This window comes from Cetorhinus maximus, chromosome 12 (assembly GCF_964194155.1).
Source record: "Cetorhinus maximus chromosome 12, sCetMax3.hap1.1, whole genome shotgun sequence".
Taxonomy (NCBI): domain Eukaryota; kingdom Metazoa; phylum Chordata; class Chondrichthyes; order Lamniformes; family Cetorhinidae; genus Cetorhinus; species Cetorhinus maximus.
This window is the reverse complement of record NC_135890.1, coordinates 88,115,334-88,131,444: the sequence shown is the minus strand read 5'-3', so window position 1 is coordinate 88,131,444 and position 16,111 is coordinate 88,115,334. Positions and strand designations below refer to the sequence as shown.

General features: G+C 39.5%; 1 protein-coding gene across 7 annotated transcripts in view; it reads right to left on the bottom strand.

Moving 5' to 3' along the window:
• Nucleotides 1-1,000: 1,000 nt before the first annotated feature.
• tbx5a (T-box transcription factor 5a) overlaps nucleotides 1,001-16,111 on the bottom strand; it is a 67,920-nt gene continuing 52,809 nt past the window's right edge. For 5 of the 7 annotated variants that reach the window (XM_078554047.1, XM_078554046.1, XM_078554045.1 and 2 more), the window contains 8 exons: nucleotides 14,121-14,364; nucleotides 13,687-13,781; nucleotides 12,028-12,147; nucleotides 11,300-11,447; nucleotides 9,648-9,800; nucleotides 6,309-6,400; nucleotides 4,951-5,174; nucleotides 1,001-3,493 (listed from right to left, as the gene is read on the bottom strand). In XM_078554047.1, the coding sequence (XP_078410173.1) occupies nucleotides 2,904-3,493; nucleotides 4,951-5,174; nucleotides 6,309-6,400; nucleotides 9,648-9,800; nucleotides 11,300-11,447; nucleotides 12,028-12,147; nucleotides 13,687-13,781; nucleotides 14,121-14,270 (1,572 nt within the window). In that variant the 5' untranslated portion in view covers nucleotides 14,271-14,364 and the 3' untranslated portion in view covers nucleotides 1,001-2,903. The remainder of the gene's footprint in view (nucleotides 3,494-4,950; nucleotides 5,175-6,308; nucleotides 6,401-9,647; nucleotides 9,801-11,299; nucleotides 11,448-12,027; nucleotides 12,148-13,686; nucleotides 13,782-14,120; nucleotides 14,365-16,111) is intronic. The other 2 variants (XM_078554050.1, XM_078554049.1) reach the window with 2 other exon arrangements.

The following is a 16,111-nucleotide window of genomic DNA, read 5'->3' as shown; positions in this document are numbered from 1 at the left end:
ATTATAGAAACAACGAAACATATTTTAAATGCATTTTATCTATGGTTTTGTGCAGCTATTATATCTTCAAAATCAGTTATAACTCTCTTATGTACAGTGGATGGCCAAGTCTTAAAGGTTCGGACTGTGGAAAATCACTACCTACTTTATTAAACATATCTTGCATCCTCGTGACAAAGGACTGGGGGTTGGCATAATTAAATTGCTACTTTTATATAGGTCTGGAGTGCTTTCGCAAGATTGCATACATGTAACTACAGTTGTGGATTTAAACACTGCCAGCAATTAGAAATGCAATTGTCACCCAATGCTATTTACATAATACAGGTAGAGTAATCAAAGTTAGTGGAAGTGGAAAGGAAAAGCAATAATTTACAAATAGTGCAATAACTATCATAAACTAACTGGTTCTTTACCAATTTGACCTGTCAGTTAATTATTAAGTTTGGTCAAGCACTATTTCATACCATGATATATCACATGAAAATACCATTTCCACTGTTAGGTATGTGTTTAAGATGACTATATGATAGTTACAGGAATCTTACAAATTATATTAATTGTATTTTTGTGACTGTTTATTTTAAAAGGGCCACTGTTATACTTTTTAACAAGGCTTATTTATTTACCACATGATATTTCCCATGGTTGTGTTTTTCTTGGCAAAATACAGTTCAAAACTGCTTACAGCCTAAAAAATATCTATATAACTATCCTTCACAGAGTCTTCACACAAATCACCACACAGGCCAATAGCACACAATGAAGCCATTGATACAAGATCGTTTCTGGGTCTATAGTATTCAATTTTGAAGTGGCTTTAGCACATTATGACATAGAGTTTTAGTGACGACAGTTGCTTATAACAAAAAATATTGAGGACCTTAAATATAAAGGTATTTTCAAAAAATGTAATCAGTGTCCTTTCATCTTTAAAAGTCACAACTATAATTACTATAGCATGTGATTCAACCTGAAACCACAAACACAAAGGCAGATATTCGCATTTGCGTGTTAACTGCATTTAATGTAATGAAAATGATTTCACTATATTTTCTATACATGTTTGAGATCATGAGCCTTGATCTTTACAATACTTTACAGGTACGAGTATTTGACTTAGTTAACCCATTCTTCACAAACCCCTATTTGTATGGATAGAGATTTAGAACAAGGTGCCAGAGAAAAGGTAAGTCACTCAAATATAGTATTTGAAGTTATTTCATTTCAGTATATACACTTGTTTTATTTACAATGAAGCATAATTGATTCCTCTCTTTTATACACCAAAGAACTTTCAACCACATTTCAATAACAACTTTTCTCTAACAATAAATCATTCTTAATACTCCAAAAACAAGCACTTTTAGGTTGTCCAACAATAAATACTATTGACCAAAAAAAACACTAATAATTAATACAAGCAATTTCTGCACTTTGTTCATGTTGAATAAACAGTTACTTATTGCTTGATACATAATTTAAAATATTATCCTTTGCCTTATGATGTAAACACCAGTATTGCTCAAAAGTGGAGACTAAACTTTGATGCTAAGAGTCACATGAACAAAATATAATACATACATAGCTGTAATTGGGTATCTGTATAAAACATTTACTGTATGTGAAACAAAGAATGTCTGTGGGCTCTCCATTATTTACATCCATTAATTTTTGCATGTACCTGTGTTGAGTTGTCTCATTGCTTTATATATCTGTAAATAGGCCTAGCAGATAACATGGAGCACTTTGCCCCACGTTCCCCAATCTTTTCTATGAACAAAGCAAGTAACACCAATCTAAATTGTTTCTGAAGCACAAAGCATTTGCCTGCACACTGAAGCATTAGTGTGTCATCGGTATCATTTGGGTTTAATGGACTACAATGAATATCTTATTGTATTCTGGGATTTATTTCTGTTCTCAGCTATTGTCACACTTTACCTTAGGTAAGATAAATAGTGGAACCTTTTCAAGAGTACTGAAATTCAAAGTTCTCTTTTAGATAAGTTTCATTCCTGTTTGTGTTCTTGACATTACCTTGTATAAAAATGAATTTAATTAGGTGTTAGTCATGTGATGTTCCTACTTATGTTTTTAGTCACACAGTATTGCTAACTATTCCTTTAACAATGTAGGAGGAATTGATTCCCTTCCCTCCGCCATCACTGCTATGTATATTATATCTCTTCAGGTTTGTTTTGATTGGTACTTAATTTGGAAATATTAAAGGTGTAAGTGTAGTAAAAAGTTATATTTATTAAATGAAAAGTGTAATTTGCAAATCAGTAGGCCTCATAAGCAGTTTGCTTGACTTAGTTTATATAGGCCCTACTGGTAACACTTTGAAATAGTTATAAAAGAAATGTAATGATAACTACCCAAAGAGATGGAGGTAAATATTTCCTCCTTTCAGTGATATGTGTGGGCATGCAGGTGTCAGCATGAAGAAATCCTTCAGTGCTAATTACTCTGGACCATGCCTCTTCACCAATACCACATAAGTTTATAGCAACAACAAAATTTAAAGGGATGGGGAAATTTCATACATATTGCTGATGATTCTTCTGTTTGTACAATAACTATCATGCAGCTTTTTGAAACAACTCCAAAATATTAACTATACAGTGCAGAGAAACATCCACCAGATGGAACCCTTCACTCTTGTTTTTTGTGAATAACTAGTTCAATATCATTCAAATAAATAGTGCTCATGTGCATGTGTGTGTGTGCTTCTGTGTGGAGGAGGGGAAAGAATATTTCAAATATATATATCTTTTATAAAGTTTTGTCACTTGAAAAGTACAGTCAGTTTTGGTGTTTTTAAATATTGCTTGAAACAATGTCCAACTTCAACAAATGCAAACATTCATGTATGTCAGATCAATGGAGAGTTCTTTGAATTAACTGTTTTCAGTCCACTCGGGCACTATGCCCACTCCATGTACTGAGTGGTATTGATGTGGTGAGAGGGTTCTTGACATGCCATGTGGATACAAGTAGTCAGCAGGTTGAAGATTGCTTGCAGACTGGATCCCAGCTTGAGGGGCGCACGGCCGGACTATGGGCTGGTGAGAAACTGAGCTCTGATGCTGAAACATGTTGTGGGTGTCTCCTATCTGCGGAGACGTATGGTTGGCAACTCCAGAAATGCGAGGCATTAATGGGCCTGATGTGAAATGTGCTGAGAAGTGTTGGTAGGGCAGTCTGTCCATGGGTTGCATTGTAGTCACTGTGCAGCTGTTGTATGAGGGAACGGTGGCCCAAGTGTTACAATTAATGTCATCGAGGCTGGAACTGGGGTCCGTGTCTGTTGTTGAGCCAGCATACATGCATGCTTGCCGTTGTGCTGAGTCAGTCCTATAGGAGGGAGTAAGACTTTGCTGTTGGGTGTAACTTGAGGACCTGTAGAATGGATCATCCTCTGGAGGAGAGCTTTCTAGATATGACTTCTTGTATGGATGTTCTGTTGAGTTGCAATCTTCTTCCACTGCTTTCATAAATAAATCGGAGAAGAATAAAATTTCAATTAATGAACAATCATTGTATAAAACAGCACAGACATTATTTAGTTATTAGAAAGATTGTTTTTGTTAGTCAATAAATTTGTTGTCAGTGTCCTTAGAAAAAGTTAACCAGTATTGTTATGTGTGCGCATCTCAAGGTCACATGGGACTTAGTGACCTACTTCTCTCTGGTCACTTCTGAGCTAGAAGATTCTGCTTTCAAGCCCCACTCCAGAAATCTGAGCATAAAGTCTTCACCGATGCTGAGGGAGTGCTGCACTCAGAGGTGCCATCTTTTCAATAAGACCAAGGCCCCATCTGCCCTTCAGGTGGATGTAATGGATACCATGGCATTAATCAAAGAAAAGTAGTGCAGTTCTCCCCAGTGCCCTTAACAATATTTATCCTTCAACTAAAATCATGAAAACATTAATTATCTGGTATTTGAAAAAATTTGTTTATGGGATATGGGCGTCGTAGGCTAGGCCAGTATTTATTGCCCATCCCTAATTTTTTAAGAGTCAACCACATTGCTGTGGGTCTGGAGCCACATATGCTGTCTGTGGATCTTGCTGAGTGCTAATTGTTTGCTCCGTTTCCTACATTATAGCAGTGACTGTGTGTTAAATACACTTCATTGGTTGCATCCAGAGGTTCTGAAAGGTGCTATATAAAGGCAACTGTTTGTTTTCTTTCATGGAGCAAGTCTGAGTTCATGTCTCCACTGCCCCACCCACCACCCCCAACACACACAAACACACTGATATTCAGCACTGAATTACTAACACTTTCTCCAAACATAAAAATGTTTTAGCGTTATGTAGCTCCATTTTTTTCACCAATCTTGTTATGTTGGCAAGTATCTGTGTTAGTCAAGATTTCTGGGTCCTGAGCAACATTTTCCTAAAGATGTATTTCCACCAGCTAATCATCGCGAAAGCTATCTCTTGCTTTCAGCTTCCTGGCAATGGAGTATTACTACAATGCACTTTGAGGTAAAACAAGATGTTGACAAGCCCAGTCTGTGTGAGGTGGAGCTCGGATTTGGAAGATGACATGCTCTGTTCACGTCACAGCATTCCAACTTGCCACTGGAGCCCCCAGAGTTGTTTATTTTTTGACACTCGAGTGGAGCAGATAACTGGTTATTTAGAGAAGCCACCCACAGAAGAGACATTTAAATCTCTCTGTGGGAACTCTTGAAGCGGATGACAACTTGTCAGTTTATTCTTTAAATCGGTTGTTTCCTCTATAATAGGAGACAGCAGAGTGCTGCACTCGTCATGATTACTAGAGGCGGAAAGTAGCTCATTTCTGATTCTATTGTGTACTGAAAATGCATCTTTTCATTATATAAAATGTGTACCTGATAATGACATGACATTCACATTGAAAAGCGTCCAAGCCACAGAAGCTTTGAAGCAAAGGCTGAGATCTGTCTCACCTTTCCTCTTGGTGCAGTGGTACAGCGGGCTTTGCCCCTGGCACAGTGAGTATGGGTTGGGAGGCAGAAGCTCCTGAGTCGAACTGGAAACCCCATTCTCGCACTGATACTGGGTGCTCAGGTTGTTGGACACTGGCAGCACTCGCACCTCTCCACTGAACTGATTCGCAGTGGACCCCACGCGTTGTCTGACTGTGCTCCTGGGAACCACAGGGTATTCTTTACTGTAACCATATTACAAAATACAAATACCTTGAAATTCAAGGGGGAAAAAAAAGACGCAACACAACCATTGTTGCTTCCATCGGGTACACGGCGCAACGCTTTGTTATATAGTTCAGTAGTTATGTGGCTTAAAGATTTAAGTTGCACATGCTATTTTGAAGGATTTTTCCATTCTCTGAAAATCCCAGTTGAACCATTTAAAATGTGGAAGTGATTCTGCCTGTTCTTGTGCCCGTGTTCTGCCCATAATTCTATGGGTAATTTGCAGGGGCTATGGGGAAAGTGGGGGAAGGGTGGGGGGGTGCGCGGAACCAACTGGGGCGCTCGTTCAAGGAGCTGGTTCTTGCACGATGGACCGATTGGCCTTCTCCTGGACTCTGATTCTTATTGCCCCAGGTAAAGGGCTTGTTGTTTTCGACCAATGCAACGAATTGCACCTGGACAGGAATGTTTGCATCAGGACCATATTTGGGCACCGACTCCCAACCAATGACATCGGACCGTCCTATCTTCCGATCAAGGATACTTGGATCGGGAATGTGTTTAGAAAGTCTGGGCTGCATAACGTAGACAGAAAGCCAAGATTGACCGCATTTGATATGTCTGCAATAGCAATTTCGTGTAACAGCCGGTCTCATAATCTACAAATTAATGTACAGAGACAGGATATTGATACAATTTAACTGGAAAGAGTCTTAACTCTTCGTTCCCTACAACAGAAAGCAGCTAAAGTCGGCCCACAGTGGAAAAGATACCTTATTTGAATCGCCACATGAGAGCAGTGAATAGGTTTCATTGGCTGTTTCGGAGCATCCTGAGCTCATGAAAGGCACTAGATAAACGCAAACCTTTTTCATTCTTTACAAAGGTATCACCCATTTAATCATATTTATAGGAGGCAACATGACAATGAACTTAGTCCAGCCTCTGACTGAGTCAGTATTTGTGCATGCACACATAACAACAATCCCGAGAACACTAAATGGAACAAGCGTGGCGATTATTTTACTAAAAGTGATGGGGTTTGGTTGAGAGTGAAACAGCTAGATTGATGCGAATTCATTTATATCTCAACCCTGACAAAATATTCTCGGTTCCTGCTCTCATATGTCATTAATGTTTGTGTGTCTTACCTCTGCATTCGGGACATCCTGTGGAGCTCCATGTCATCGCTCCCTCGAAACCCCTTTGCAAAGGGGTTATTCTCGATCTTGAGCTGAGTAATCTAAATTAGAAATTAAATCAGCTTTAAATCTTTGATGTCACATTAAAATAAAATATTGTCAAGCGCACTCCGCTTAAACATCACCTGTTCCCCCTTATGAAACCTAACCATGGTGCAACTTGAAGAATGTATTTTAAAACTGTCTACCTCATCGTTTCGCTTTTTGGACGCTTTGTGAGAAAGTGGATGCCTCTCCTCCATACTTTCCTAATATTAAAACGCCAAACCGGAGTAGGATTGCAGAGAACTGCTTCTTTACAGGCCTCAATGCAGTCAGTAGTAAAATTGTGGACAATATACGTTGAGGCCGTCGGGGAGGTCTGTAAGACAGGGATGGAATGTAAACCTTATAACTATGTTTGTGTGTGTAGGATATGGCTCGGGGTTTGCTTTGATGAGAAGGTGGCCGGGAATCGGGTCTGGCTCCTGCAGGCAAAGAAACCATACCTCCAGTGGGAAATCTCAAAGCATTGGAGTTCGACCTTGGTGCAGTACAATTCTCAGTCTGACTTAAAGAGGCGTTATAAAGTGTCCAAGCTGTCTAGGAGACTTCCTGGGGATATACATCCACAGATATTAAAAATACTTCTCACATGCTCTCCAAGCAGACGTGTTCAAAGCAGAATCGCTTGAATTGGTTGGAAGTGGGTTGAGTTGGCAGGACCTGACAGGTGATTGGGGCAGACTCCAGATACAGTTCTGAGAAAAGTATAATTGCCGCCCGGGTCAGCAACCAAACAAATTAATCATTCCCAAGTGAACATGTAGAACCTGGCGTTTAATAGCCTTTAAAATTAACATATCTCTGACAAATGAATAAGACCCAAACGATTATATGTATTATTCTCACCGATAGCGTTTAATTTGACAAACAGCGAGGCAAAAGTAAAGCCAGTAATTCAGGCAACTGAAACACGTGGAGTGTATGGATTGGACACCTCTTTCTTCTGAAGAAACGCGTGTTCAGACATCAAAACGTCCTTTATTTGATGCTTACGCCGTGTGCAAATTATGTGGTGGTTTCTGGAAAGTCAGTTATCTGAAAATTCGTTTTCAACTGCATCGAACGTTAGCTAATATTTACCGTGCAGGTCCAATTGACCGGTTCAGCATGTGCAGCCCACGTTGCCAACAATACCCCTCATGGTATCACCAAATCTCAGGGCCTTCTGCTTAAACTGAATGAGTCGGTCGTGGATGTGAAATAAACCCGTCCGTCCATGTACAGAAATATTGAGTGATATACGGCGAGGACTCGGTATATCAGGGTAAAAAGATACCCTGATCAATTGAAGGAAATTCGTGCGGATGATATTATTATATGCAACGTGATCCCCAAAAAAAGCCAACTTACATTGCATAAAATAACTTGCATTCCAATCTTATTGGGTGAGAGCGAATTTGGATTTCGATCCTCAAGTAACATGTGCGCTATTTTTGTTTTAGGAAGTTGTATATTAGAAGAAGACACGCTGTGTATCTAATAATACGATATTACATGGAATATTTATGAGTTGTCTTTCTTGCTATTTTCAATGAATATATTGTAAGTGTCACTTTTTCAATGCTCACCAAAAACACGCAGTCTGGCGATCTGACCATTTTAATTTTAAATACGGGTCAAATTTCAATGTATTAAAGAAACACGAGTGAACCCAAAACCTGATTTTATACATCTTTATATATTCGTCTTTAATTAGGACGATTAACAAATTACAAAAGTAATAAGCACAAGAATTTAAAATGTTATGTGATCTTTGCGAAACCATTCTAGTGTGTGTGTCTGATGGAATCGTCCTCCTGTTTACTCAATATTTGGGAGAAGAGTGCCAGACTAAAGTCGAAGTTTAGGTGGCTTCGGGTTGACGCATTTACCAGAAAACTGAGCTTTCAAACAATGGGTCCTAAAGAGTTAAAGGTGATTTGGGTTACAGGCGGCTGCATTATTATACTGCTTCAGTTAAATGTCTTCATTAACGAAGTCTAAATCAGTTAATTCTCCTCCACAATTATACTAACATTTTGCAGCATGCTGGAGTTTCCAGATCACTGGGAGCCTGTACGCTTTGAAAAAAACAAACACTGGAACCGTAAACTTGCAATGAAACTTTTGTACCTAGTTAAGAAGTACAATCTTCCACCTCCAAAAGGCCACTTATATAAAGTTAAGTATTTTCAAAAACCTCCATTCAAAATAAAATGTACCAACTCCTTGGGATACTTCCCATCCCAGAAAAACTGATCTTTCAGTCAAAATAGCCCAAGTCTGATGCTGCAGAATCTTGGGCTTGGTGGGACCACATGATCCCACAATCTATGCGTTTTTATTAAAATGATACATGTTAATTCCGTTTCACGTGCAGGTTAGAATTCTGCTTTATTTTGGCTGTAAAGTTAAATGGATTCCGACTCCGAGCCTATCACCGGGAGTAAATGTTCACCGCATTCCCGTCTCTTCAACCATCAATCGTTTAAACGGGTCGGTAACTGCAATTGAACGGAGATCAACGGTTCGGGCCCCTCCAATGGTTAAATTACACATCACCAAAAGTGATTGCTGATCTATGAAACTTTAACCTTCAACTAATTCCACAACTGGCGTTCTTTCAATAGAGGCGGAAATTAAAAATTAGACTAGACTTTATATATGTGGCGAATTATTAAAGTCTCCCCTTAAAGCGCCCCCATTCCAATAAACTTAAGAGACGGAAGTGTATGGGTATTGAAATTTAACGCAAAGGTTGGGTGTATGAAATGAAAGTTGAAAATAATCGCCATATGCTGTGGGTCCATTAGCATCCGTAAAGAGCAAAGAACGGTTTGAGCGAGTTAATTATTAGTCTGAGCCTTTTTTTTCTCAGACTCTCTATCCCAGTGTTAATCTATCTTATTGTTTCCAGATGCTTGCGAACTGTATTGCTTGATACTGCTCCATGAACAACATATAGACGCGATCTTTAAATCTTCGAATAGGTAGGTGATCGCGCATCAAACTAACAGTTCGTGAGCAGTTCTAAAACTATACATTCCCCTGTTTACAGCGTGACCCAGAAACAAGGGGAACCTGCAGGCTGCTTACATAGTGCAACCTGGCGGGAGTGTAGCCCAAGTCTCCGATGGCCCGACATGATCCTAGATGTTACATTTATTCTTAAACAGTGCGTTAAAACAGGCATTGCAAACTGCAAGAGGCGTGACTGGGCGAATGGTTTCTGCTAAGGTTCGAGCTCGCTGGGTCAACGCTCACCTTGTGGTTCTGGTACGACGTCACCGCGATAAAGGCGGTTTCAGAGAAAGCGTGGGTACAGAATGCGGTGTTTTTGGAGCCGAAGCCATTATTTTCGTCAGCCTTTACAATGTGCAACCTGGGCTGGTATTTGTGCATCGAGTTTAGGATAATCTACAAAATAAAAACAAATGCAGTCACTTCGTCATCCCCACCCAGCATCAAAACTGCCTCACGTCCGCGGTAGCATTTTTAGCAACATGATTCTGGGGAATTTGCTCGAACGGGAAGCTTGTGTCTGGATGCTCTTCGTTAGTTGCCAGTCTGTGGTGATATCAAAGTGGCTGTCTGAAGACTTCTCTCTCCAATTATTCCAAGATCGTAAAGATTGTTGGTGTGGGGTGGGGGAAGGTTGGGAGAGAATCTGGCGACAGAAAGACGCTGCTTGTCCCGCCATCGCAGACCCTGCAAGTCATCTCTACTCGGAGTCCCTCTCATCCCTCAAGCTTAGTTAAATTGCTTTGACAGCCCCGTAAGCCGTAGACATCAGTGGTGAACGATCTAATGATTTTTAATTTCATTACATCCCGCTTAATTGAGAGGCTACCAGTACTGGTTTCATCTAGCAATTTGTTAAATGAATTTCTCATTGTTGCCTCTCCCGTTTGTTTAGAGAGATTTTTGCATTCGCCGCCTTTTCACAGTAGGGAAGGCTGCCTTCGCTGGCCTTCCCCATCCATCGCAAGGCAGTTTCCAAGGCTACCGTAACCTAACGAAGTGCTTAACGTCTGCCAAGCACAGCTCCCCTATTCTGGTAAGCAAACCATAGGAAACCTAAGCCGAATGCTCAAAACCGAGCATGTTTCCTATCCGTGCTCTGCTTCCATGTTTTAACCTGTATTCTCAGCTCTAGGCAAACCTCGCAGATTAGACAGATCCCGCTGCCATTGCTGGGCCAGTTTACGATGTGGCCTTTCAGAGTATTTTATTGAGTCAAATGGGGGGATTGAGGGCACTTTACAACGGAAAATCACAAAGTTGCGGGAATGCTATCAAAAGATTTAAATCGGGTCCCAGAACTCAAAATACAATAGAATGACTGGATCTTTATAATGCAGCGACACATATACAGTGCATGCTACAGAATTCCTAAGCCTGGCTTAGCAAAGGCCTTCTCCCATAATGCTCTTATTGTTTATGTCATGGCAGACCTCCACATCCCATAATACACAGCATCACAATGAGGCAATATGCAATCAATTTCAGGTGGAAAGATTCAAATCTCCAATCATGTTTGTAAATCCCTTGTATGCATCGCTAAAAAAACACTCGCCGACCCTCTTCCGCAGCTCACATCGCTTTATGAATGTCCCTTCCGAATAAGTATCACAACATGAGCAAATATTCGCCTTACACTAAATGTTCTACCAACATGTAGAGCAGTTCACCACACAACTTTCTGATTAACCCTTAGTAGACCATCGCGCCAGTTAAATGAGTCACTGCAATATCAGCCGGGTTAGGTGTATTTAGTTTTAAGGGCCAGCAAGTTTCGATAATACTTAGTATTAATTTTTCTCGATTAAAACGTTGTACGTTTTGAAGACAACTGGAGTTCTTTGACAATTAATGGAAAGAAAGAGAATTTAAAATACAAGTAACTACGCACTTACGTGCCCGAAGGGATCGAGGTGGTTATTGGTAAGTTTGAGTTTTTGGAAGGAGACTAACTGTCTCATCCAATGGGCCCCGGTGGCAGGTGAATCTGGGTGAACGTACAACCTGCCTGGCATTGCAGGCTCTGCTTTCCCAGTCACAGACCTTGGGAAAATAAAGCATGGAAAATGTTCAGATTACTCGGAAGTGAAACTCCAACAATTTGCCATCAGTCCAGACAACGGGTTTAGACTTGGCCCACAGAATATGTTATATAAATAGTATTACCATTAACAAAACAGGTGCCATTCTCTATGTATACGTTGAAACCAAACTCCAAATTTATATTACACAATGGACGCTAGTAAGTGGATAATTCCAGATACTTAACTGCGAAAAAAAACTTGGCGTATTGTAAAACTTCTGTTCTCATATCTCTTTGAAAGAATTAACAAACTTTTATGCAATATAGTCAGTATTGAACAATACAATCAACACGTGCCGTTTAGGAGAGGCCAGTCACTTATCAACACAAGAGTCTTCTTACATCCTATCCAGGAGGGGGGAATGTTATACGCTCCATATTCCACCGAGTAACGCTTTGAAACAACTCTCTATTCGCATCTCCACGATTGATTAACTCTGATACAGTGATAACCTGAACCTATTCAGGCCAACCACCATTTATTCTGCATTGCTCGACCCAAAAGTAATGAATCAGATGCAAATAACGCACAGCACTTACCATTTATTATCAGCGAACTTATAACGGTGATCGTCCGCTGGCACAATGTCCATGAGGAGGATGTACTTTGTCTTCGGATTTAACCCGGTCACCTTCACTTTGTAACTAGGAAACATGCGCCTGAAAAGAGACAGACTAAACCATTTTTGTACATGAATAATAAAGTGTACAAAACGTTCACGCTGGAAAATATTAACATATAGGCTCAAAATAATAAAATATATTATTTACATGAAATGATCTGCCAACCGCTATTATTTGTTTGCATTTAGTTCGATATAATGGTTAGCTGTGACAAATTTCCTCTTTTACTTCGTATTTATATTATTTAAGAACATTTACACAGTAAGTCACACTTTAAAGATGTGCGTGGCAAAGAAAATCTGTTCCGCTGTCCTTAAGTATTTACTGACAAATTGTCTTATTTGGAATAGACTCGGTAACATTAAGAAGCCAACTTGATAAAATAAACAATTGTTCAATGTCAAGTAGGCGATCTGTAATTCATGTGCACAGTAAACACGGGTTATAAAAGCCGCGGTTAAACAGGCGACGTTAATGCACCAAGTAACACATACAAACATGGCTTCGATCATGGCCTAATTTGTAACATGCATACAAAGCCTAATGTTTCACCTCCTTGTACCTAGACTGTTGATTTGAAGTGCTAGACGTGTTTACAAAATACTTTTGGAAAATAAGCTGGATGTGATTTTAGTCGGTAAGGAGTCGCACTAGAAGTGAACTAAAGAGCTTTTAGATGGAATAGCTGGAGTTGTTGTCTTGCCGAATTATCAGAGAACAGCTTGAATATATGTAGATCTTTATAAATATTTATCACTCGTTCAGCGTAAGTAGGATGAAAATGAAAGCCCACGAGGGAACATGTTGTCTGCTTGCAAAAAATAAATGTCGTAACAACAGTATTAAAGTAGGGAATCTCACAGCGCCGTTTGTTCGAATGCCCTGCACTTCTCTCAACCTGCAACTTTGTGAGTTATTTGGAATATTACCGTGTATATGTTCTTAAATAATATATACTCGAAATAAATTAGGAAATTTGCCATTTCTAATCATTATATAGAACTAGATGCAAATAAATAATAGCGATGGGCAGACGATTTCATGTAAATAACTTCATTATTTCGAGTCTATATGTTTATTAAAATACGTGTTCGTGCAATTTTGCAAAGGTTGGTGTACTTTTTGATAAACCTTTGTATTATAGTTTCCACAAACAGCCTTAAGGACAGTCATTGCTAGGTCAAAATTTGCGGTTTTCGGGGCAATTATTGAAAGCTGTTATTTACATCTCATAAAATACTGGACTGTTACTTCATGCCTGGCAGGTTCTGCTCTCTCCAGTCACTTTAAATATTTCATATTAAAAATTGATTAATCTGAATCTGTCTCATGTTGAGCATTGCCGTTATTATCTATTATATTCCCCCCTTAAGAAACACTTAAAGATTCCCCTTTGGGACCAAACGGACTTTGAATAGGCGTAAGGAGTTCTATCACTACGAAGTTTAGGTAGTCAAAATGATATTTACAAATCCATTTTGGATCATGGTCGTGCCGTGAGGACGATTCTAATAATTGTAAACAGTAGCGGTTATTACTGCATCATTGTATTTAAATATATCGATAGAGCCTTACCTTCCTGCTTTAGTAATGATCATCTCAGTCCCGACTTCGTGAAATTTTAACCATAACTCTCGTTCATGCAAATAAACCTTGATTCCTTCCATGCCCTATGACAAGTGGAGATGGTAACTAATATATGAATGTTCTCAAACTTAACACTTTACAGCAAAATAAATGCAATCCAATGTGCTCGCGCGATGCTTCCTAACCATATTTATGTCTGGTTGCTGACCAGAGGCATTGTAAGTAATAGCCCGAAAGTCTGTAACAAGTAACGAGATTAACCAATCAGGCCCGTGCGTACACCAGCAGCAATAGAGGTGTCAGAAATACATTTCTGGGCATTTACATACAACACCTAATTGTTACTCGTGTTAAGCAATAGCCTGCACTCACTACGCTGTGCTCTTCATGGTTTTGTCAGTGTAAGGGTGTCTAAGACCAACCTGTTGAGTATATGTGGCTTGTTGTGGGGAGGGAGGTTTGCTGGCGGCTCCGAGCTGGCTGTCCTGCTTACTTTCAGATGAATGCTCCTTGGGCTCGGACTCGCTGTGTGTTGTTGCTGGCAGCCCGAAGCCTTCCTCAGTCTCCGCCATGTTTCGCCACACAGTTCTTGCAAAAGAGGCACCGAAACCCAAGCACTGTCAGGTAAATCAACGTATAGCGAGCATCACACTGCAGAGCTCCCTCCTGACAAATATACAAAGAAGAAATGCTTAGAAGACGCCAAGAGAAAAAAAGAGGGAGGGGGTGGGGGTGGGGGGGTGAAACGCCCTCAACAAGAACTATTTTCTAACCAGAGGTACTAAACTAGGTATTACAGACTGCAGGCCTTTTATATTAAGTTATGGAAAATTGAGGGGGAAAAGATAATGTCAATCTTAGCTGACTCCAAAAGATAAATGAGGTATTCACGAAATTCGTCTGGACTTCTGGAAAGAGTAATAAAGATAAGATTCCAGGCAGCTTTTGAACAACCGTTTGATTGGAGTATAAGCAGCAATTACATTTCCTCGACTTTATAGAGCCGTGATTGTGTGGTATACCAACTTCTTCCACTGGTTTTATTGCCTTGTTAAAGTGTCGGTAGCTTTCGACATTAGCCCGAGGTTGCAGCCGTATTATTACAATGACTATTGTTTCCTTGGCTCTAGTGCATTCATTCACGGTACAGTCCGAGTTAGGGAACGACTGAGCACGTGACCGTATTAATAATACGTGTAGTTTTCAAAAAGTGTGTGACCTCCTGAACATCAAAATACTCGACACTACACTTATCCAAAAAAGGCAGTTTTAAGATCTGAAAGGCAAAACGTTGTCCAATTTTAACGCCCCGCCACCCACCCCCCCCCACCCCCCCACCCCCACCCACCCCCAAAAAAACTGTTCTGACTACAACGATATCTTCGATGAACGTCTTTATCGCGCTATTTCATTCCTGCTATGGTGTACAATTATGAGTCAAGTGTTGCATTAGTCAAGCATTGTCAACTACTTTCATTTGGGAGTCCAACCTGATATATTCATTTCTCAGCACTTCTTGCTGCCTTATTTGCTATGGTCATAAATTATTCACTGCCCTAAAGTATAAAAATAATAACTGGGCTTTGTAGCACAAACAGAAAACACATGAAATATAATTTCGTATGTTATCGCTAAATTGTTTTGGAGTTTATTGCAAAATCTTTATAAACAAAATTAATTTAAGCAAACAATAACATTGAATGCTACCAGATCAACTCCACTTAAACTAGGCCTCTGTTGATAACATGGCAAAGGATCAGTGATGAGGAGGATTATAATGTGAAATTATGTGGGCCAGATTTACCCTGGATATGAGACAATTAATGCTATTTATGTACATTAAAATTATATTTCCTCGGCTCATACCGCTATTAGTTTAATGAAGAACTGTTTATATAAAAATATAGTATTCGAAACACATTGAATGTAGAATCTTTTACGTAACAATAATATTTTAAATATTGCTTCGATGCTAACTTGTAAATGACCCGTAGTTTGAATTTTATATTAGTGTTTTGTTTTAAATGTAGGAGACCATAATGCTCATGGGTCTTCAGGCTGTGCACTTAATTAGCCATGCGTTTTAAGCATTAGAATACTGTTATAAATAATTCACACCAATCATGAAACACTGCGTGTGTATCTGTGATCGACAGCATTAGCTTGCAAAACATAATCATACCGAGGGTAATGTGTTAATAATGCAAATAATGCATCACATGTTTGAAAAAGAAAGCAATGGATATTTAGAGGCTTTACGTATTTTAAAAAAAAAAACAGTTGTTCCTTTTTAGTGAATTTCCCTTTACTCTATGTAACTTAAAAGGCCTTTAAAGCAATGTGTATGAGCATGACGGCAACCAGCACTCCTCTGTGAGGGTGACACTGCTTTACAGTTTTGCAGTTTTGTCAA